Source organism: Cimex lectularius, unplaced genomic scaffold (genome assembly GCF_000648675.2).
Source record: "Cimex lectularius strain Harlan isolate CLEC.00 unplaced genomic scaffold, Clec_2.1 scaffold264, whole genome shotgun sequence".
NCBI classification, from domain to species: Eukaryota; Metazoa; Arthropoda; class Insecta; order Hemiptera; family Cimicidae; genus Cimex; species Cimex lectularius.
Genome location: NW_019394222.1, coordinates 124484 through 148582, shown reverse-complemented (window position 1 = coordinate 148582; position 24099 = coordinate 124484). Strand labels below are relative to the sequence as shown.

General features: G+C 33.5%; 1 protein-coding gene across 1 annotated transcript; it reads left to right on the top strand.

Annotated features, from left to right (window-relative positions):
- The first annotated feature begins 2278 nt into the window (after positions 1–2278).
- LOC106674023 lies at positions 2279–19943 on the top strand. The gene is made up of 3 exons (XM_014406453.2): positions 2279–2498; positions 14297–14503; positions 19233–19943. The coding sequence occupies exons 1-3, from the start codon at positions 2435–2437 to the stop codon at positions 19433–19435; spliced, it is 474 nt and encodes a 157-aa protein (XP_014261939.1). The 5' UTR covers positions 2279–2434; the 3' UTR covers positions 19436–19943.
- The last annotated feature ends 4156 nt before the right edge of the window (positions 19944–24099 follow it).

The following is a 24099-nucleotide window of genomic DNA, read 5'->3' as shown; positions in this document are numbered from 1 at the left end:
ACATGTATTTGTTAAATGTAAACAATGTTTGTAAATCCCAGGCCCTGAAGATGATCTCAATAAAGATCGAAACGCTGGCACGATAGAGAAAATGTTTTTCTGAACCTACATCACACCAGACCGCATCTCACGATTTCTGAATAATTAAGATAATAACTCTCCATTGGTCAACTTGATTCGTGCCTGAGGTAGAAATACTCAGTATTAAAGGGGGGAAAAGCTTTTTTTACATTTTATTTGTTTTTGATTTTTTTTTGTTCTTTATTCAATTTTTTTTTAAAAGAATGTTATAGTAAGATGTAGCATGTAAACAGCAAAACTTGTTTTATTTATAATTTAAAGAACCTTGCAAGTTTTGTCGAATCGGAATGAAATACAAGTTTAGATCGAAAATTTGAACCCAGGAGATTTAATTTCCGAATAAAGGTCTGTTTTTTTAACGAGGGTATTTCAATTACGAGGTTATTTGAACCCTCGGGGTGCCCGTGTTAAAAAAAATAAAAAAATATTTGTAAGTATGTCGGATTAGCGCCGTGTCAATGCCTTAACCGTCGCGGCCACCGACGCCCCTCGTGCTTTTCTTTGTTGTATGTTTTATATTAACTATAATAAAACTTCACAAACAATTGATTTATTTTAAACCTGCGGTTGTGCTCGCATGAGTTTTTACCATTTTAGTGAATTATTTTTAATATATGGCGGCATAATCTTCAGGTTCGTTGCGGAACTCTGTGGCTTTTGTTTTTATTCTTTCACCTTCTTCCTTGCCTGATTTCTTTTTCTTTAAGTATGTAATCCAAAATATTCAAATATGCTAATTTAAGCATATTCTGGAAAATAAAATTTGAAATATTTTAGCACGTAAAAAGGGCCAGAAACAATTAGTCTTAAATTTTTGAATTGAAAACTTCGTAATCTTTAAATATTGGAATATTTGGCCGATCCATAAGCTTGGCACCAGTACATCCAAATTGATTTGAGTAGGCATGTGTATGTCGAAAGTTTTGGTTCTAATTGTAATTTTGATTGTCGATTAAGTAGGTAATAAAGCATTTTAAATCGTTTGTTGAGTGTTTTTTTTTAAATCGTGTGTGTGGATTCCAAGTTAGTCTTATATCAAATATAAGTCCTAAATAGTTAACTTTGTATTGAGGAACAGGTTCGTTGTATAAATAAATGCGAGGACAAGTCCCACGACGGAGTGTAAAGGTGACATGTGACATTGAGGGGTTAAACTTTGTTTTCCAAAGATTGCTTTATTTTTCAATTGTTGATATGTGGTTTTGTACCATAAATGAAGCTTGTATAAAGAGGATTGACTTGTTAATTTCAAGGTTATATCTGCGTATGTGGCGGTAAGTGAATTCTTATTTGTGGGCAGAAAGAAAAATTGTGTACAACAGCGGAGCGAGTATTGACCCTTGTGGCACACCAGTAAGCACGTCTTCCATCTCAGAAGTCTTCCCTGATTTACTGCGAAAAATCTTTTAAGGTATGATTTTGTAATCAGACAATAGGCATGGGGTAGAAATAATTTGAATTTGGATAATAATCCCTCACGTCATATTTTGTCGAAGGCCTGAGAAACATCTAGAAACACTCCAGTTGCGTATAGTTTCTGCTCTGATGAAATTTGTAACTATGTGACGTTGATGAGTAGAGAAATGTTGGGTTCGAAAGCCAAATTGTAACTTATTATGATTATTTTAAAGAATTTTTCTTTTAGAAAGATATGAAGAAAATGGTTTCTAAAAAAAAGGTTATCGTATTAAAAGATAGAGCTGAATAGTTTTTGGAGCACTTTCTCATATAGATTTTTCTCATGTGGCTCATTAAAAATTATCTTACTTATTTTCCAGTCCATATTTACACGAAAAACATTTAGTTAGAATTAGCTGAATATCTTAGATTGAATTTTATAAGTCGATCTTTTTCAATGTGTGAAAGAGTTACAAAGTTATTGATGAATTTTTCATTAAAAGATGATTTATTGTAGACAGGTATGTTTTAAGGATTGCACTAGTCATTGGTAGTAGTTTTTATTTTTCAAGGGGGTCCTTGATCCATTCTTTAGTTCCCTTAGTCAAATGTCTAGATAATATTGAATAATTAAATTGTATGAGCTTGAAATTGATGTAATGGCCGAAAAACGTTTGATGATTGTTTATTTTGTACAAATAGCTTGAATTCAATGAAATGAAGTCGTGGAAGGGGTTGAAGAGGGGCGAGCTGTAGGTCGAGGGGGCTCTGGAAAGGGGCGGGGGCGGCAGAGCACTGCAGATAGCCCAGTTCTTGCCGCGAGTCCGTTGAGCCGAGGTCTCTTCTATGTTCAGGACGGGCTGATCCTCGGTCGTTTCTCTTTTCGACTCGGACCCGGTGAGTTAGGTACCACGCCTTCGGGGTTTCCACGCTCTGAGTCTTGGCCAGAGCGGATATGCCAGGATCCGGTAAACGCGAGATCGGAGCAATCCTCCTGGCCGCCTTCCTCGCTCAGATAGGTAAGTAGACCTGATAGACCCTAGAGAAAGCTTGGAACTCTTTTCTCAAGCTTTCCCGGCTTTCGTGTCATGGATCGACCCACGGGATGTCCACCGTCCTCGCCGCCTCCGGGGCCCAGGTGGTGAGGTGCACCCCTGTGGGACCAATCCTCTTACGTCACTCCCCCTATCGATTCAGCCCTACTATTTGACGCGAAAACATCAAACCGGCACTTCTACCATTGCTACCTGCCCGAATAAGAAAATTTCAGCGCTTCGTCTTTTCTTTTACGATGAAGTTCTTTTACCCTGTCTCGATGCCAGTAGCAACTCTACGCAACTTTCACATAGTCACACATACAATAGTCATTTTATTGGATGTACACGCAATAAGTACATATCAGGTTCTATTGTCAAATGCAATAGAACATAAAATATACTTGATATTTCAGACATCAATGTATGATAAATAGTGCCCTCTCCCTATCTGAACTTTGGTTCTCCGAACATTCCTGTAATCTAAACTGGAAAAAATTCAGTTAATTTAATTTACATCATGGATTATAAAGGTTATAAAGGAAGCAAATGACACATTTGAAGAGAGAGAGAGAGAGAGAGAGAGAGAGAGAGAGAGAGAGAGACGAATTTTCGAAAATTTCTTTTGTTCCATGAATCCCTCACCTCCATTCCTAAGTTAGTTCAGTCTACATTTTTCTTCTGTTAAGTATAATATATCTACTGCTTAAAAATGGGTGAAAAGAAGACAAAGCAATGAAGAAAATATTAAATAAATTTAAAAAACTGATTTTTAAAGAAAAATTGGCAGTATATGTGTATTCTAATAGGTTGTATTTGTATGGAGTGTGTGTATAAGTGTTGTGTTGATTTCTTTTGTGTACGTATGTATTTTTTAACACCCTTAGTAATCCGAATTTTAAGTAATCCCTGCAGCAATTAGTTGGGTTTACTGAGAGAAACTGTACTTTCTTCCCATTACTTTCATTTTAGGACCATTTTTTTGCCGTCTGCCATTTTAGAAATATCGGATTTTTAGTATATTGAAAGATTTTTAAAATGGGTTATGTAATATGCAGTTATATATAAGATTGTGTTTTAACACTAATTATATTTGTACAATAACTTTTCGAATTTTTTAAAAGTTATAGTTGAAATTTTTAATTACATCACTGCTTAACAGAAATAAAATATCTGGGCGCTTATAATAAATTAATGTTTAAGTTTATTTTTATATTTATAAATAGGTCTTTCATTAATATTTTTTTAGGGGTATTTGCTCATTTAAAAATAAATAAATATGTAAGTTAGTTGTGATTTGTATTCTATTCGCTGTTATTTTGTTACTTAGGCAACTACTTACAATAACGTGCAAAAATGGGCAGGTTAACAATTCTGAACACTTCGAGATGAGATCCTCTGTTTGAAGCTGTTGTATAAATTCCTTATTAAAAATATTTGACAAAATATAAATTGCTTTGGAAGTTACTTCTTTAAATGTTGATGTGGTGTGGTTTTTTGATGATGCTCTTTTTTTTTTCAATGGAGGGAGCACTGATAGCTAGGCCTTTCGATAACTGGGCTCAAAGTAAGAATGCCTATACCGAAATGCTGACATTCTAAAATCATTGGTGAAAATACTTTTCGAACCGTACTGACTTGCCAAATTTTCATTTCATGTTATAGTTTAAGAAATTGAGGAGTAAGACAATATTTGCCTAGTTTATAACACAATTTATGCTGTAGTAGGGTAAAGAAGAATGATTTTTTTCAGGTAGATGCAAGGTGATGAACCTGATGAACGGCCAAATTATACTTAGGAATATTAAATATTCGGTTGAATCAACTTCTTTAATAACACATGTATTTTTTTTAACATAATAGTAAAAAATTTCAACGTGAAAAAAAACCAGCTAATCGAGTTGTACTAGCAAGCTGCTAAGCCAATTGCCGGTACCTCGCGTTTTTTCCACCTTTTGCCATTTTTGGTGAAACTTCTGGGTCTCTTATAATTTTTAATTGGGCATGAGCATTCCAACTAATAAATACATTTATACAATATTTACAGATAAAATTTTGGGTGGCACTGGGCTATTTGCCATTCCGCCAGTTCCTCCCCCACCTTTCACCCTAGACACAATTACACACGCAACCACGCATACAACACACACACACACACACACACACAAACAAACAAACAATCAAACAAAAACACACACATATACACAAAACTAGTTTGGTAAGACTATGAGGTACTCTATACGCCACCTATTCACTCGCACTTTTACGCTAATAAATACATTAATTCTAGATGTGAAAAACCACACGTGGCAAGCGATCAAATGACACTACATGCATTTATTCTCTACAGATCGTCAATAAAATATATGCTTCAATCACTTCTGTTTCTTAAAATGACTTTGATTTTTTATTTTTAGTAATATCTCATTACACATATAGAAATTAAAAAATAATAATTTACAAATTTTTACGTATATTTTTTTTACTATTATTTTTATTCACCAGTAAAAATATATTTCCAAAAAATATTTTTATTGTATTTTTTAGGTTAGGGTGATTTAAGAAATTAAATAAATCAACCTTTCAATAAACGTTATTCGGATGAGAAAATTCATTTTCAAATATTTATGGCCCTTCTCTTGCACACACCAACGTTCTTCAAATTATGTTGACCAATTGTCAGTAATGCAGTGATTAAAAAGAATATGATTTAAAAGAACTCTTTCTTATCGAAAGAAAAAGTAAAATCATAGCGAACAATGTGCCAGAGAAATAAAAAGGCTAGGAATAGATTTCCGGAAGATAGCCATTTTCTCTGGCAGCCAGGTCGCATGCGAGGCGAAGGCAAAGAGTGTTTAGAATTGTATGGAGGCCCTGACGGAAGTCAGCGACACTAATGACCGGACCCTGGTATGGGTCCCTGGACATTCGGGGCACAGAGGCAACGAAAAGGTTGACATGTTGGCCAAAAAGGGAGCCAACATGGACTCTATGGGCCCAGAACCGTACTGCGGCCTAGCAGCCTGCGACAAAAGACGATACATCTTAAAATGGATCCTTAAAGAGTCCAAAACCTGGTGGAACAATACCACAGGCATGAGGCACGCGAAAGGATTCATAGACGGACCATCCGCAAAACAAAAGAATTACTGGAAGGCAACCGCAACCGAACCAGGATTCTGGTTGGACTCCTGATAGGACAGATGTTCCCATCTTTACTCATGGGCGTTGAGACCCATGAGGCTCTTTAACGTCCGGACTTATCCCCAAGGGGACTTCTCAGATGCCTAGTATTCTCGAAAGAACACCAGGAAGATTTTACATGCATGGACTTGTCACATCCCTTGGCCAGCGAGGTGGTGCAATACTGAAAATCCATACATGTGCCTTAAAAATGACAGTTTTGAGGTTTTTAGTCGTGCCTTTCACCACCCCCGGAGAGATAGAGAGGCACTCTATCTCCAGCTCCGGTTGGCCGGTACCCTCCAGCTAAGGTGCAATTTGTTTACAAACCACGACCACTACGAGTCCAACTTCAATTAGTGGACCCGCTTGGATACTCCACTCCCTAACCATTCTGATAGGACACTGCCATTTAAGAAAGCACATACACCGGATAGGAGTACAGACAGAAGAAACACTAAGCAGATTAGGAAGAGGAGGAGACCGCAGAATACATTTTATGTTTCTGAGAAGGTCTATGTAGGTGCAGGTTCTTTCAACTAGGACAATAAAAACCGCAAGCAAGATCCTACACCAAGGAACCGCTGGCAAAGCTGTGGAAGTTGGTTAATAACCTGAACCTGGCCAGTGAGTTATAAATAACAGGGGAGCACGATAGATTTATTCAGGTCGAGGTCCAGTAGGCCTTGTGGCCGCTATCCCTATCCCCTATCGAAAGAAAACAACACTTCTATTTGACGTAAGGCTTAGAAAATGCAAATGTAAACACAGTTCATTAACACGCTTAGATGCTTTCTTGTTGTGGGACGTATTCTGTATGAAAAGTACCTATTCGTACATATAGTATTTATTTAACTTAGACAAAACCAACCTAGCATGCCGAGGAAAATTTTGATTTACTTGATACAGTATGATTTGTTGATGATGATGTTTTGATTTGGTTTGGTGTGGTTTGCAAGATTGTTTGAAAGATCCGTCAGGAAGACGTTCGGTTGTACATTTAAGATAGCATTTTAAAATGAACCTAGGTTTTTATTACTTATTTCTGTTAATTGCAAGCAATTAATAAATTCTATAAAAGACTAGTGTAAACAGAAATACAGTGGTATATTTTCTATTCGGACGTGAAGCAAACATAACGTAAATAGTGTAAAATACAGTTTTAAAAACGTTACCATAAAAACCTCGTGAGGGAAAAAATGTCTAAAATTCAAATCGTTTTTAATGAGCTAGAAAAATTACTCATTTCCTTGTCCTGTCACGCGGGCCAAACGTCAGTATCAATTTGAGTTGGTGACAAACAGGATGTAACGCCTACAGAGATGTCCAGTTGAAAGACATCTCAAAGTACTATACTTCATTCTTGAAGGAAAATCATCACTTAATTGTAACTTGTACCCACAATTAATTCCTGGAAAATTTTGTTATTATAGAGATCTGCTAAATATTTAAAAAAATAGTTAAACTTGTCATAAAACATTCATTCAATCAATAACACAACGTACCGAAAACTGAATTGTAATTACAATTTCATCATACTATTCGTTACATAAGAGTTTTGTTTAGTTCAGACAAACTTAAAAATTAATCTATATAGAAATATTTAATGTTTCTGTTTTTTAAGTAGGCTATGGAAACACTCATATTTGTCACCTGACTGTTTTGTATGCTTTGATTTTAATGAGATTTAATACAATTTTTCCCATTGAATACTACAAAAACATGCTTTGCAGTTATCAGATTAATTAATTATAAAATGTATGTTCATTATTATATCAATATATTTATTTGATATCAGTCATATTACACATTATAATTTTGAATTAAAAAATCATGGATAAGGCTAATTTGTAAAGAACACTAGGTATGTCGGATTTGAGGGCAGGGGCGCTGGATTCGAACCCGGGACCTTTTCCTTACAGAGATGAGCTCCGTGTCAACGCCTAAACCGTCGCGGCCACCGACGCCCCGATTCATTAAACTTATAAATAATATATTCCCTTCATCAGGATTTTGGTATTATTAATAATTATTCACAAAGGTAACAAACTAACAAATATGAACATCTCTTACAATAAGGAAACTTAGTGTCACGAACATTCTGAATCAAGGTATGGTCTTGAAGAAAAAAGCAAATTCAGTTTACTGCCAACTTTTCGACCTACTTTAAGGTCAACATCAGGGCAAAACCATCTTAAATATGTCTACAGATTTAAGTTTTTTACAGGAGATAAAAATCATTCGCAATTTTGGGATAGGGTCGGTCTTCAAGGAAATTTGAGATCGCCTGTAAAACACTTAAATATGTCGAAAGTCTGGCAGTAACAACTGAATTTGCTTTCTTCTTCAAGACCGTATCTTGATCCAGAGTATTCGTGAAAAAGTGGTCGATATTTCTAATACTGAAAACAGAAACTTAGTGTTTCAAACATAACGAATTTATATGTTGATAGTGCAACGAGAATTGTCCGATTTTAAACATGACCATAGTTAGATTATTTATGTTATTAATATATTTTTATTTTGACGAACACGAATTTAGCTCAAGTAGATGAGCGCTTATAAAAAAAATTTACAGGCGAGATTACTTAATCAGAAAATGTCGTAAGCAACAATTATAACGTAATTGTTGATATTCATCAGAATTAATTAACTACACCCTTCTGCCTAGACGACAGGAAAGAGTTCATCATTCCAGTTAAACCCAGAGAGAATAAAAACAATTATCAGAGTAGAGATCTTAAGAGTGATAAACCGGTAGTTTTTCGTTTTAGAATCGTTCAGATCGTGTTCTTGCTGGTTTGATTTGTTAGACAAAATTTGGCCAAAACCACCAATAAAAAAACCAGTACGATTAGGCAGCCCGGTATGATCAGAAACAACCAAACTGACAACAAAATATTTCAACTTTTAAATAATTTTATCTATGGAGTTCTTAGTGACCATCCCCCCTGACCATTAGATCACAAGTTTGATCTGCATTGGATGAAATTTAAGAATTTTTCATTGCTTTGTTACTTACTCTACAGGGTGTCTCAGTTCCTTCTGACGAAACTCAGGGAATCGAATCTATTCTTCGTTTGGAGCAAAAAATGCCCAGGAGAAAATTTTCGGAAAGTTCTTTATTTTGAAGATATTCGTCAATTTAGGTATTTTCAACTTTTCACTACCTTACCACATAAAAACGCTTACAACTTCCAAATGCTGAGACTACAACAAATCCAATTACACCATTTGAAAGAACGCCAAATTTACTGTAAGATACTTCTATTTGCAATAATCTGGATGACATAAAATGTTAGCCAATATCAGTTGGAACATGTCAAAATTACAAAATTTAAAATTTTGGTCATGATTGCACGTTCTACTGAGGTTACAAAAAAATACCTACAACTTGTCAAATTTCACAAAAACTTCTTCATCTAATATGTTTTACGTTGATATATCCAGGTTTTTAAATAACGTTCTAGTAGAGTTGAAAAATCAACGTAAAACATATTAGATGAAGAAGTTTTTGTGAAATTTGACAAGTTGTAGATATTTTTTTGTAACCTCAGTAGAACGTGCAATCATGACCAAAATTTTAAATTTTGTAATTTTGGCATGTTTCAACTGATATTGGCTAATATTTTAGGTCATTCAAATTATTGCAAATAGAAGTATCTTACAGAAAATTTAGCGTTCTTTCAAATGGTGTAATTGGATTTGTTGTAGTCTCAACATTTTGGAAGTTGTAAGCGTTTTTATGTGGTAAGGTAGTGAAAAGTTGAAAAAACCGAAATTGACGAATATCTTCAAAATAGAGCACTTTCCGAAAATTTTCTCCTGAACATTTTTTGCTCTAAACGAAGAGTAGAAACGATTCCCTGAGTTTCGTCAGAAGGAGAACTGGGACACCCTGTATAGTGAATAGCAGTTGTTCTAGGTTTGCTTCTTTATAGTAGTTGACAGCTTTTTTCAATGCATATATTATTTAAAATAGTAATGTAATTATTTAAGAACCATGAAAGAGGCTAATAATTTTCTTACAAATGAAACGATCTGTATATTTTTCATACTGGGTATACAATTGCTCGTCAAGAGAACAGTATTGTTATATTCCATTTTTAAAAATTTAATATATAATTACAATTAAACCAATACTAAGTATGGTACTAAAAATTAAACGTTAATGCTGTAACTTAAAGTTGAATTATTATTTATGTTTTCATCAGATATGCGATAATATAAAATCTTTCTATAAATTATTAAATTGTATATTTTTTACCCATTTCTTTCAAGAGCATTTGCAATTATTATGAAAATATTGCTTTTACAAGATAAAATACAAATCATATTGACATTTTAATAATTTATCAGCCGAGATCTCAAGAATAAGTTGTTTTTTCTGAAATAAACTGATTTCAAATAAATCAACGCTAGAATTGTATTGGTTCTTTTGACGAAATCCTCCGTTTTTTTTTTCTAAATGTAACTGTCTGACATGATAGGCCAAATCTAGAAGGCTGGTACTGTCTAGTACGGAAAGTGAAACTAATCAATAACGCCCTAGTTTAAAGGTCTAAGTATAGCTTAGGTTAGGTCTTCATATAGATAAAAACATCTCTGTAAAACAACTACGTCCTTTATTTAATATTGTTATAACGAAAACTTAAAATACAAAAACACAAAATTTGAAATAGCAAAAGAAAACTACAAAAGAGAATTCAGAAAAATAGATTTATGAAAACTATTGCTCTTGGTACACGTTAACCTTTGAACCTAAATGCAATCAAAAGTGTATTGTAGGTTACATGTTTTCTTCTGTTTATTCTGATTTTATTTTGTTTTCTATTAGCTCGTTTTCTGCTAAAAATCAACTACAAACCAATTTTTCAATAGATCATGCACTGCTGAATATATTGTGATTCTTCTTCTTCATTATTCTACTAACTTCTTCTTCATTAGTTGTTATTTCTATCCGACCTTATGGCAATGAATTTTGTGGCATAACTGAAATTTAAATGGTTTTCATATTGTTTATAATGATAGCATTAACCCCTGATACGGTTGTATTGTTTGTTTTTAATGACTTATTTTCACAGTGGAAATTATTTTATTGCGGTTAGAATAACTAACGTCAATATATAAAAAGCTATTCTGCTGCTTGGAGAAAAATCTCTTTAATGCCGATTACCCAAAACTACTTTACCATCCAATCCTTTTTCAAAAATAATTATTTTATTACGATATGATTAATAACGTTGTGAAGGACGCGTAAGAAAAGAGGAATTGCTTGGAGAAACTAAAGAACGTTGGCGGAGGATAGAAATGGTTGGAGGAAGATGTATAAAATTGGAACCTCCCAACTATAGACGGTGGAAGAAATTTATGATTGCGATGATGACGATGATTAAAATAAAAAATAATAATATAACTTTTACAAATAAAACTTTAAAAAAAATCAGCCCTATGACTTTTCATCAATTTGAATTAAGAACAAAGATACTAAACCATCAATGCCTAGAGGTCTTTAGGAATGGTATACTCCCTGGAAAAAAGAAACGTTTTGTTTCTTTACATGTATATTTAAATCAGACATTAGGTGCTTTAGAATTTTATACGATCAAATTAAAGTATTTCCCTCAGTAGAAAAGTTAAAGTTTAAAATAGTCGATAAGCGATTAAATAATCCGCTAATTATAGAAGATCAATTTTATCATCAAGCTATTTCTAACACATTACAGTTCGTGGTCCGATTGACCAATTAACTTTTTTCAATAAATTACTCTTTATAAAAGGTATTGGTTGAGATAAAAAAGTCAGTGTCACGAGCGAGATTCGAACCCACGACCTTCGGCTAGATACGCCGCTGCTCTACCACTTGAGCTATCGTGACTTCGATCCGCTCGGACACTAACCTCTCATCTCAACTGATATTTCTAACATTTTTTTATCGCTCCATTTCCGATCTTTTTGGTCTGCCTATTCTTGTCGTTTTGGTGTGCCAAACACATTTTCCATCTTTGGCGCTTGGTTTGCGTCAACAACTGTTCGACGTATACAGAAAACCGACAAGATCTAACAATTTTACACAAGGTGTCAAAAACCACCCCCATCGAAATAAAAGACAGCGCTAAAAGACATGACAATAAAAACAGTAACATGACAATAAAAGAAAAATACGAAAACATACTAGAAAAAGAAAAGAGCAATAAAAGAAAGACAATAACGGCTACAACATAAACAAGGTCAACAATAACGACAACAAACGATATCACAAAAACAGACAATAAATAGACCACATTCATAAACATAGAGAAAGTAATAGACACACAGACGAATTTATTTAATAATTTGGGTATTAAAGCAGCACTGAAAAAAAAGGCAATCAAAAAACTACTTAGATAAAACAGTGAAAAAATTTGACACGATAACATGCAATCGGACAGAAAGGACGAAAAACAAAATATATATGCAAAGTCAACATGGAAAAAGGATCTATGAGGTCACAACAGAACGACAATTATTTATGTTTTTGCCGAGCTTTCGACGATTATATCGTCATCATCAGGGCCTTTTTATTATAGGAAAATATAGCAGTTAGAACTTATTGTACAATTTAGAAACAAAATTAAAAACAATTATATTATCTTACATGTACTTATATGTATATTTTAACCAAAGTAACCTACACGACCACGTTTTTTTTAAATTTTATATTATATTGTTTTTATTGTTTTTTAATTAATTCTATATTTTATCTTTTTAATATGTAGATGCTGAGCTTCATCTAATTTAAATAATCTTATTTTAAATGCAGTTTTTTCTCAAGACATATTTTAACACTCATCGAGTTAAAGTAAGATAATATAATTGTTTTTGATTGTGTTTCTAAATTGTACAATGTGTTCTAACTGCTATATTTTCCTATAATAAATAGGCCAGTGGGTAGGATCATCCGAGAGGCTCCTTCGTGTTAAGTGCACGACCTGCAGATGGCCTCCCGAAGATCTGAGCCGTAAAGAAAGAAAAGTTATTGCCAGATTAAGAATAGGCCATACGCGGTTGACACATGGACACTTGCTGATGGGCCAATCCCCCGCAGGTGTCCGTTATGCAGAGAAAGGTTGCTCGACGAGTCCCACATAGTCGAAGCGTGTCGTGCCTTGGCTCCCTACAGGGCGCGAGTAGGCATGCCACCAGATTTAAAGAGAGTTCTCGGACACAGCAGCCTCTGTTTCGCTTTTTAAAGGAATTGGGAATTTTTTATTGTATATAAAAATAAAGGTTTGTGTTTTGTGTTTCTGTGTCTTGTATGAGTGAATGTATTTATTGGTGTGAATGGGGAGGGGCTGATAGTAGCTCTCAGGTTGTATGTATGACTTGGGCTGATGGCGGAAATTTTATAAAAATACCCCATCTACCCCAATCTAGGTTAGTTTATTATAGGGAATAGGTAGATGGAGGAATATCGAGATCTACCAAACAGTATGAGTGCGATCAATGTATTTATTGGTGTGATTGTGTATCGTTATTATGTTAGTGCTTCGGGGCTAAAATGACCAAGCTGTCGGATGCCCCTGTCAAAAAAAAAAAAATAAAATAAAATAAATAGGCCCTGATGATGACGATAATCGTCGAAAAGCTCGGCAAAAACTTAAAGAATTGTCGTTCTGTTGTGACCTCACCGAAGATGCTTTTTCCACGTTGTTCAACAGTAGGTCGATCCATCATCTCATCTTTAATATATGCAAAGATGTGAGTTTATTTAGGAACAGTAAAATCGAACTACGCGACTCACTCACAGAAAACAATCCCGAACCTTTAACATACAGACTAGCATGAAACCACTGACGTACAAAAAGGACGAAAAATTAATATACTTCAAAACATGAAAATATACAAATATAAAATATTCAGCACTAAAAAATTCATAAACAGATAAAATAACAATGGTTCACATACATTATTTAAAACATTATACCTAATTATTATATTATTCCATGCATATTTAGTGGTCATAATATTAATTATTTCAATTAATTATTCTTTTTATCTAAGGTCTTGGTTGAAATTAAAAGGTTAGTATCACGAGCGGGATTCGAACCAACGACCTTCGGCTAGCCCGCTCATGACACTAACTTTTTCATCTCAACCAAGACCGTAGATAAAAAGAATAATTAATTATAACTAATAAAAAGGAAAAAGCTGACCAAAGGCTAACCGGAACAAGCCAAAAACTTATACTTAATTAATCGACCTAAGGACACAGAAATAAGCACTACACACTTTACGACCTCATCAACTTGACTTCACAAAAATCACCCAGACCCAACACCGAAGATGACAAAATGCCGAAACGCCTCTGACAGAGTAATACAGCGAGGATAGCCAGACGAAAAGACAAGTTTTGGAATGTTAAATCAGGAAATTTCGATCTATTATTTTATTTTAAATGGGCAAGAGGTTTTATTTTTTAGAATAAATATGAAATCTATTTCAAATTGAAATGGTTGTATGTATTGATTTATTTTTTTAATTGATTGAGAAAGTTAAAAAAATTATAAAAAATAAAAATCAAGTTAATGATACTGTTTTGTGTGATTTTCATGTTGAAGGGTGTGGGATCGAGGCGAGGGCAGAAGTGACCACACCTGCAGAACAGTCTTGGATCATGTGCTACCAATGTAACTCAGAGTACGACCCCCGATGTGGGGACCCGTTCGATCCGTACTCACTCGGAAAAGTCAACTGCAGCTTAGTAGAACCTTTAGAACACCTTCCAGGTCAACGTCCATCTATTTGCCGTAAAAATGTACAAAAAGGTAATTATTGTTGCGAGTTAAATCCATTAGAGTTCGTGGTCAATGACCAAATAACTTTTTTCAATTAATTAATCTTTATGTAAGGTATTGGTTGAGATAAAAAAAGAGATGAAAAATGGCAAAAAGGAGGGGAAATTCGAACGGTGGGTTGAGATGGGGAGTTGGTGTCCGAGTGGATCGTGGTAGAGCAGCGGCGTATTTAGCCGAAGGTCTTGGGTTCGAATCACGCTCGTGACACTGCCTTTTTTATCTCAACCAATACCTTACATAAAGATTAATTAATTGTTGTGAGTTTTGAGGATTGAAAAATGTTTCATAGTATTCTGCGTGCGATATGTAGGTCACCTAATATATTTAATCCTTTTTTATTGTTTTATTATAACTTTCTAATGGAGAGTCTATATCAAACGTTATAGATCTTGGGGAATTTATTGTCACTTTAATACGTTGGACCGTGAATATATTGTCTTTAGAAGCCTATTTTTTTAAGAGATTTCACAAGAAGATTATTTATGGCACAATATAATGCCAAATTGAAGCTTGTTTCATGGAACTTGCCAATGAATAATTACAAGCTTTTTATCATTATTTTTCTAATTCTGTCATCAGTTTTTTTTTAAACATTTACGATTGTTCAGTGTATATTATACAGGGTGTCCCAGTTCCTTCTGACGAAACTCAGGGAATCGATTCTACTCTTCGTTTGGAGCAAAAAATGCTCAGGAGAAAATTTTCGTAAAGTTCTCTATTTTGAAGATATTCGTCAATTTACGTTTTTTCAACTTTTCACTACCTTACAACTTCCAAAATGTTGAGACTACAACAAATACAATTACACCATTGAAGGGAATAGGACACCCTGTATAAATCAACTTCTCGAATTGCTAACCTGCTCCATATTAGAATTATTTTCTGTTGTAATCTGCGAAATAGTTTATATAAAATTCATTATTTTCTCTATATTAGAAAGTAATTTCAAGTATTAGATAATTGTTAACGTAAATAAATTGACTACTAATTTCCACTGCCATTACATTAAAAAGTTTAGTAAACTTCTCAAAAATGAATAGGGATATTTGTAATTTATTCTTATTCTATTAATTTTAATTAAATTAACCGATATATTCTTGTTAGTTGGATAAAACAAACTAGAAAATACAAACCAAAAACAAACAAATTTCAATCCTCATTTTTAATAATTTTACATAAGAATAATAAAGATGGGGGGTCGGTGACCGCAACGGTTTAGGCGTTGACACGGCGCTCACCACTGTAAGGTGAAGGTCCCGGGTTCGAATCCAGTGGCCCTGCATTCGAACCCGACATACTGACAAATGGGCTTTTTTCAAAACAACGGCACCCTGACGGTTTATATGACGTCTGCTGTTGCGAACCCTCGTTAAAAAAATAAAAATAAAATAAAAATATTAAAAATAAATAAATAAATAAAGATGAAGATTACTCATTTTGTAAACAAGTCCTTTTCTCGTCTTTTCTCTCTTTTAATCCAGTTGTATTCTCTTTAATCATGGAAAAACATCATCTTCGTTCGTCGTTCGACCACCAGAAGTTTGCAATATTATTGAGAATGAATCATCGAGGTCAATATCGCAGAGGCAGTTTTCAGAGCATGGTCTCCGGAGACTGGAAGTGCCATGAGGCCTGGTAGTGGATCTCAGCGCACTATGACGATAAGGGAGGACAGAAATATTGTCAATGCTGCAAGACGAAACCCGTTCTTAGTGCCCACCAGATCCTAAACGACAAGATGTTTTGGCAAGGCGTTTATCAACACAAACGATTTGTAATCGTTTGTAGGAAGTTGACCTCATATAGTATGCCCCTTTGAGACGACCTGCAGCAACTCTAAATATGGTGCAGCGAGCGCCTAGAAGAAAACACCAATTGGAAGCTGTTATGTTCACTGATGAGTCGCATTCAGTCTGTATAGTGAAAGCAGGCGCTCAAGAGTCAAATAAGACAAGGGGATGCGTACAATATCATATAATGTTCGTGTTCCCTTCAGATGGATCTAAAACACAAGAAGGTACAGGGGCAAGAGTATTCGGTCTTGCAACAAAATACTCAGCTGAGATTCACGCAATCGACAGATGTACCCAACTCAACTTGACAACTTGGGTACAAAAACAAGAACACAGATGTCAGATAGCCAAGCAGCCACCAAAGTACTAAGCTCAAATATCACGATCAAAGATGGTGTTGAACTGAAAAACCAAATTAAATTAGGTACGCAGAACCAAGTCAGCCTCTGACGGGCCTCAGGACACATGGGAGTAGAAGGCAACGAGAAATTGGATACCTTTGCAAGGAAAGGAGCTGCTACACCGCTGATACGACCCAAACCCTTCTGTGGCATAGGAACTCACACTATCAATGAGTATCTCAAATAGAAGGACAAAAAGAAAATGAAGGAACAATGGAATTCACTCATTGGACACAGGCGATCAAAGAATCTCCTAACAAATTTCGGAAGAAAAGAAATTACAGAATATGTCAAAGAAAGATGGAACAAACTAACAGGATTCTTAACAGGACACTGCAAGCTAAATGGACGTTTAAAGAAGATTTTAATAATCCAAGACGGCACATGCAGATTCTGCAAAGAGGCAGAGGAGACACCAACACACCTACTAACAAACTGCGGTGCTATACTGGCCCGCAGGAGGAAGTGCTTTGACCATGTGACCATGGAAGAGATTCAACCATTGAAACCAGGCCTATTAGTCAAGTTCAATGATGAAATAGGACTCACCGGTGTGCTTTAGGCAGAGAACAGGGGTTTCAATAGCTCTTAAAGGCCGCAGTATACTACACCCCGACTATTACATCTACATCTACATCGTGCTCCCTTCAGTGCAGTGAAGGAGGCGGTGTAATGATCTGTGCTAGGATTTACACTGGAGGACGAACTGGACTCATTGTTGAAGGCAACCTCACTCAATCCGTTACGTCCAAGAAATTATCAAGAAATACATCCCTCAAACCAGGGATCTCATTGGCAAGGATTTTCGATTTCTGGATGACAATGCCAGAACTCATATAGGTAGAGTTGTTTAGAAAACCAGGGAATTTTCCATCTGCCTCTTCCACCCTTTTCTCCGGACCTCAATCATATTGAGATTGTGGGATGCGTCGCAGAGAAGACTTTTAAATTACCATCTGCAGCCAGTTGACTTGCAACATCTATGGAGTAAAATTCCTTATGAAATTAGTGACACCCTTATTAACAGTATGCCTTGCAGGTGCACAGAGATATTAGCTAACAGAGGACGTTATACATGGTATTAATTGTTCAAAAAAATTATTATGTCCGATAAACATAATTATGGAATTAAAACCTTTTATTTTTCAAAATCCCTTAATTAAATTTTACATCAGTAAAAACATAATTTCTAATGTCTGGTGTTTAGTGACCGTTAATTAATAATTATTTGGAGATCGTGAGATGCGGGCTGGTGTGACGTAGGTTTACGCTGGCACGATAAAGAAAATGTTTTTCTAAACCTACGTCACAGCAGACCGCATCTCACGATCTCCAAATAATCACAATTTCTAATAAATTTTATTTCAATTCATCATAAAAATATAACAAAAATGCAAAAGTAAATGCTACAAAATTGTAGTAACGTACAAATAACACAATCCTATACATTTTTGTGTACTTTAGAAATACATTTTCCTGGCCAGTGTGACAAACAGGGTCAGTTTTGAACTACCACAGGAAAACTGCATTGGTTTTTTAGTTAGTTTTTTAAAATGATTTTTTTCCAATCATCAAAAATCATAGTTAATTTTTCCACTACGGTTTTTCTGCTTGTAATTTGTATTAATCGCATAAATTTAAGTGACATATCTATTAAAAACATTTATAGAAATAAAAAAATATAAAAAAAATATTAATATCAAAAGAAACATAGTAAAGCTTTTGCCAGATAAAAATAATTTAAAAAATTACGTGATTCTTCTGATTTTACATTAGGGAAGCATAGGTGAGTCAAATTTGAACGCAAATTACGCTTTTACCCTTACGGTACGTCTAAAACTAACGCACACTGTATGCAACTCTTGTTGATTTTTTTTTTCGAGGGTTCGCAACAGCAGAGGTTATATAAACTCTCGGGGTGCCGGTGTTTTTGAAAAAAAGCCCATTTATAAGAATGCAGGACCGCTGGATTCGAACCCGGGACCTTTACCTTACGCCGTGTCGACGCCTAAACCGTTGCGGCCACCGATGCCCCCCCCCCCGATTTCATGTTTATTTTTATTTTACAATTAATTAAGGTTTTTAGTCGAGATAAAAAAGTCAAGATTCGAACCCACGGCCTTCGGCTTGATACGCCGCTGCTCTACCACTTGAGCTATCGTGACCTCGATCCACTCGGACACCAACTTCCTATCTCAACCCCACCTTTTGAATTTTCCCTCCTTTTTGCCATTTTTATCTCGACTAAAAACCTTAATTAATTGTAAGATATTACTCGGTCAAGCGAACCACGAAACTAGTGAATTTATTTTTATTATTTTTGAGAATTTTTAAGTTTAATATAAGGATTTTATAAATTACTTCAATATTTGAATAAATTGCAAACAAATAAATTAATCGGTTGGAAGCTAATTAAATTGACGATGGGAATTATAAACCCAGAATTTTATTCATGTACTCCTGTTCAAGTACAGACATAAATTAATACTTATTTCCTTGTTGCAGTTTACGGAAAAATCAGAGTCGTCCGTGGCTGTGGATACATACAAGACAGCAATTTAAATGCCGAAAAGTGTTTATATCGATCTGGAACCTATAATGTACATGCACAATATTGCTCATGCACAGGTGATCTCTGTAACTCGGCAAATCAAGCCGTCACATCAGCACTACTTATAAGTTTTCTTACAGTGGCTGCAATTTTATAACAAACCAGCAAATAGAAATAGTCACAGAATAGACTGGCTTTAAATTAGATTTCTTGTCAAAAAGAAAGAATGCCTATTAAAGGTTTTAGTGATGCATTTTTGTTCGATTACGTTAATGCAAATTTATTTAATCAGGTTCCTATTAGATTTGTAATTTTCAAAAGTGCAAATCAATATTTATGGAATAGACTTTTAACAGAGTAAATCCCCCGACTAATACTTTTTCATTTTTATTTTTTTTTAAAGAATTTCATTGTAATGAATAATTAATTGCCCTACTATAAATAATGTTGTTCAAGAACTATCAATATGGAAAAATCTATTAATAATATTGTAAAAGAACTATCAATATGAAAAATCTATTGATATTATTGTCAACTGTCCTTATGGATAAATCTGTTGATATTACTGTAAAAAGACTATCAATATGGAAAAATCCATATAAAAAAGCAATGATATAAATTATTTTTTATCTAATTGTAACAACATATCTTTGTCATTTAAAATGTTATACATCTAAATATTATTGTTATGATATATTTAACAATCTTGATTGTTATTGTTAATTAATAATTTTCATTCATCAAATTGATGGTTTTTTGTATTTATTCTCTATGAGTGTGATTAGTAAAAACGGATATGAAAAACAAATGTCTGTATCGATTCAAATCTGCTCAATAAATCATACTATATCTTGTTTCTTCCAAAGTAAATATAATGTATTTATATGTTAATTTATGTTGTACATGTTTACAAGAATCACTACGACAACAAACATAGAAGAGAAGAAAGTAAAGCTTTGTCTGATGAAGTGAAATAAAATGTAATTTATCAATGCCAAAATCATGTGAAATGTTTGATAAACAAGTCCCATAATGTTAATTTAAAAAAAAAAGTTTTTTCCCAATAGCAATATTTTTCAATGTAATAAATATTTTTGCTACAAATACCATTAAAATAATTTAACAAAAAAAAGTAATGAAATAAAAAATACACGAAAGATGATATAACAAACAAAACGAAGACTATATCATTATATTGCCTTATTCAATATGTTTGATCGAATAAATTGAAAATTCAATAAGAATGGGCAAACGTTTTATATCAATAAATTAAATAATTGTAAATAAATCGGACACAGTTATAGTTTTTACAACTGTGAATACATTGAAAACATTAAAAAGAAATAGGGGTAAGAGAACAGGAGCGAGAAATAAATAAATAAAGAAATATAGATAGAAGACAGATAGAGAGATTGAGTGAGTGAGAGAGAGAGAAAGTGAGAGTGAGTGTGAGAGAGTGAGAGAGAGGGAGGGAGGGAGAGAGATTGATTGAGGGAGTGTGTAATTACCGTGACATTTGTAACGGTAATAAAAGTGTAAAATAACTATCAATGCAAAAAATCCCTTCTGTAATAAAATATATTTCATTTAATTATAAACACATATCTTTTATACATCAAATCTCTACCTATGTATTATTTTTAAGATAAATTTTACTATCTTATTTTTATTACCAAATTGAGATTTTGGTCGTATATTATCAGTGTAATTACTAAAAGTGAATATCATAAATAAGTATATATAAATGTGCTCAATAAATCAGATGAATCATAGTATAGATTGGTTCTTCCATAGTACATTTTATCATTAGTAAATAAATGTTATCATCGTTAAACAACTGTAACGAACGTTAATACCTGCCGCAATTATTTTGCTTATTATAAAAAAAAAGCATACTTATAATATCTATATTACAGTGCACAGTACAGTGCTGGCCATCCCATTATATTTTGTGTACCACTCAATTTGTAGTGTTCTCTTAAAAAAAAGTAATGCAATCAGTACATTGTATACATGTAAATGGAAGAAAGAAAGAGAGAGAGAAAGAAAAAGAAAGAGAGAGAGAGAGAGAAAGATAGAAAGAGAGAGTGAGTGAGAGTGAGGAAGAGGTAAGAATTAATAACTAATAAATTACACGGCGCAAAGTTCATCACTTTCGCAACAACTACAAGTCATGCAGGTTTAGCATAATCGTACAGCCGTGAGATTGGGTTGCATTACAATGATCGACACTTTCGAACGAGCTGAAGCCATAATTGTTATTAGTTCTGAGTTTAAAATTGAATTTCAATACTTATTCCTGGAGATAAAATTACTATGTATAAATTATAGGTTTATATAATTGATTTGTAAACAAGAAGAAATTTACTGTACGTACGTGGCTTCGTGAATTAATTCATGAAGTCATTCAGCAATGGCATTTCTTTTAACATGTTGTATAATCGATATGACAATTGTATTCATTTTTAAGCATTTTAATATAATTTATATAATAAAAAATACATAAAATGTGCTTCTTAAAAATTCTAAATTTAGTGCTAATAAAGAATCTATAGTTTCTTGAATAGTTGGTTGAGATTGATTTCATGGTATGAGTTGGTATACTTGATCATTATTTTTTTTTAAATTATTAAAGCAAATAATATTATTATGAATGTAAATAATAATCTTGAGTGAGTAATAAAAACACCGACTTCCTAATTCAGCAGATTTTGAGGCAAAGTGGGAATAGCTTGACCCATTTTAGATATTAAACTCGTAATTTTGTATCAGATAAAACGACAAAACATTATGCGCTTCAGAAAAAAGACAAAATGCAATGGAAACTAAAAAAATAGCAAAAATGCAAATAATAATGTAAATATTGTATTAAACAATATAATATATAACTTCTTTCAATTAATTAATATTTTTATGTAAGGTTTTGGCTGAAATGAAAAGGTTAGCGTCACGTGCGGGATTCGAACCCACGACCTTGGAGTCGTGAGTTCGAATCCCGCTCGTGACTTCATTTCCACCAAAACTTACATAAAAAGAATAATTAATTGAAAGAAGTCATTTGGTCAATCAGACCGCTAAATATAATTGATTTAATAATATATAACGTTCAAATAAACAAACAATTTGGATTTACTTTGGCTCTGTTTAACATCGTGTTACTTTTAGTGCATTGCATTATTGTTAAAACAAGTAGAGGCAATCATTCAATAGATTTTAGTACCTAGTTTTCATAAGATTCAGTTGTTTTAAATTCAAAATCACCAATCACGGAATACAATTAATATTACAAACATTAAAAAGCAATATGTGTTGGTTGTGTAAATGAAAATACAAAGTATTAATCATGTGAATATCATGTTCCGGATGAAATGACGAAAAAAATAATCATAAAGAAAAACATATGTTCAAAAGAATGTGTAAAATAGAAATTTTCAAATTACTGCAATAGTAGGTTTTATGTGTTACCATTTCATAACGAAATTGTGATAAATTTATGTTTTTATTGTATATTATATGATTAATAATGCGTAAGATAAAAATGCTGCCTTTGCAACTTATTGTTTAAAAAATCTACTTGTATAAAAATGTATGATATATTTAATTATATATTGTTTGGAAAATAAATAGTAAATCAGCTTTTGGAATGTCTGTTCTATAAATGAATTGTTGTAATTTTAATTAATAACTATTACGTTTTACATAAAGCATTTTAATAGCCACCGAGATACCAAATCATTATACATTGTTCCAAATTATTTATAGATAATTTTTTAAACTATTACACTGCCAATTTTGAAAATGCATATTTTCTCAACCTGTTAAGTCACAGATTTGCGCTGGGTCTCATTTTTTAACGAATTTTACGCTGAACACGATGTGTTTTCGTAGCTTCAGTCATTCATAAGTAAATTCAAAAATTCGGGAACATGTTAATTGTTACTCTTTATACGAAAATTTCAAATTGAGCTGTGGAGCCAGGAAATCGCTCATCAAGCGGCACCGAAAAGCAATCGATAGGAAATTTTAATAAGATTTCAATTGGTCACCTTTCACTTTGCCCGATTTCTCAACCGTTTTAGAGTTATTCGCTATTTTTGGGTCATAAACGTGGTTTTTTTACTTGCTAATGGGAAAGAAACTCTCTCTCCCGATTTTCAAGAATGCATACATTTTAAACCGTCATATTTTTGCATATTTTACGCTCTACAACTTTTCTTTCGAGGACTTTTTCGAAAAAGTGTACAGGGAAGCGACAATTCTAAATTTGACCTTTTGGGATGCGGAATTCTGCTGTCGATAATGACCTGTTTACTTCCTCTCGGAAATTCAACTTTTCCTTCCCATTTCACAGGTGAGTTTTGGCAGTTTGGATTCGAATAACGTAGTGAAATAATCGGTTTATGTATGGTAAAATCGGGGGAGAGAGAGAGTGATCGGTTTTTTTTCCTGAGCACGTAAAAAACCACGTTTTTGGCTCAAAAATCACGAATAACTCGGAAACGGTTGAAAAATTGGGCAAAGTGGAAGCTTTTTAAATTTTCCTGTCGATTCCTATAGGGCGCCGCTCCAGAACGATTTCTTGGCTACACAGCTCAATTTAAAGTTTTGTAATTTTTACTTTAAAAGAATCAGTGGTTCTCAGATATGATTTTTAAAAAATCAACGAATGAAGAAGCTATTTTTTCAAAATTATTTTGAACAAACTTGGTACAAATATACAAGGTAATAACATGAACAAATTAACCAAGTTTAATTACTATTAACTATTATCTACGACTAAATCTACGATACCGTTGACTTCACCAATTATTTCCATAAATC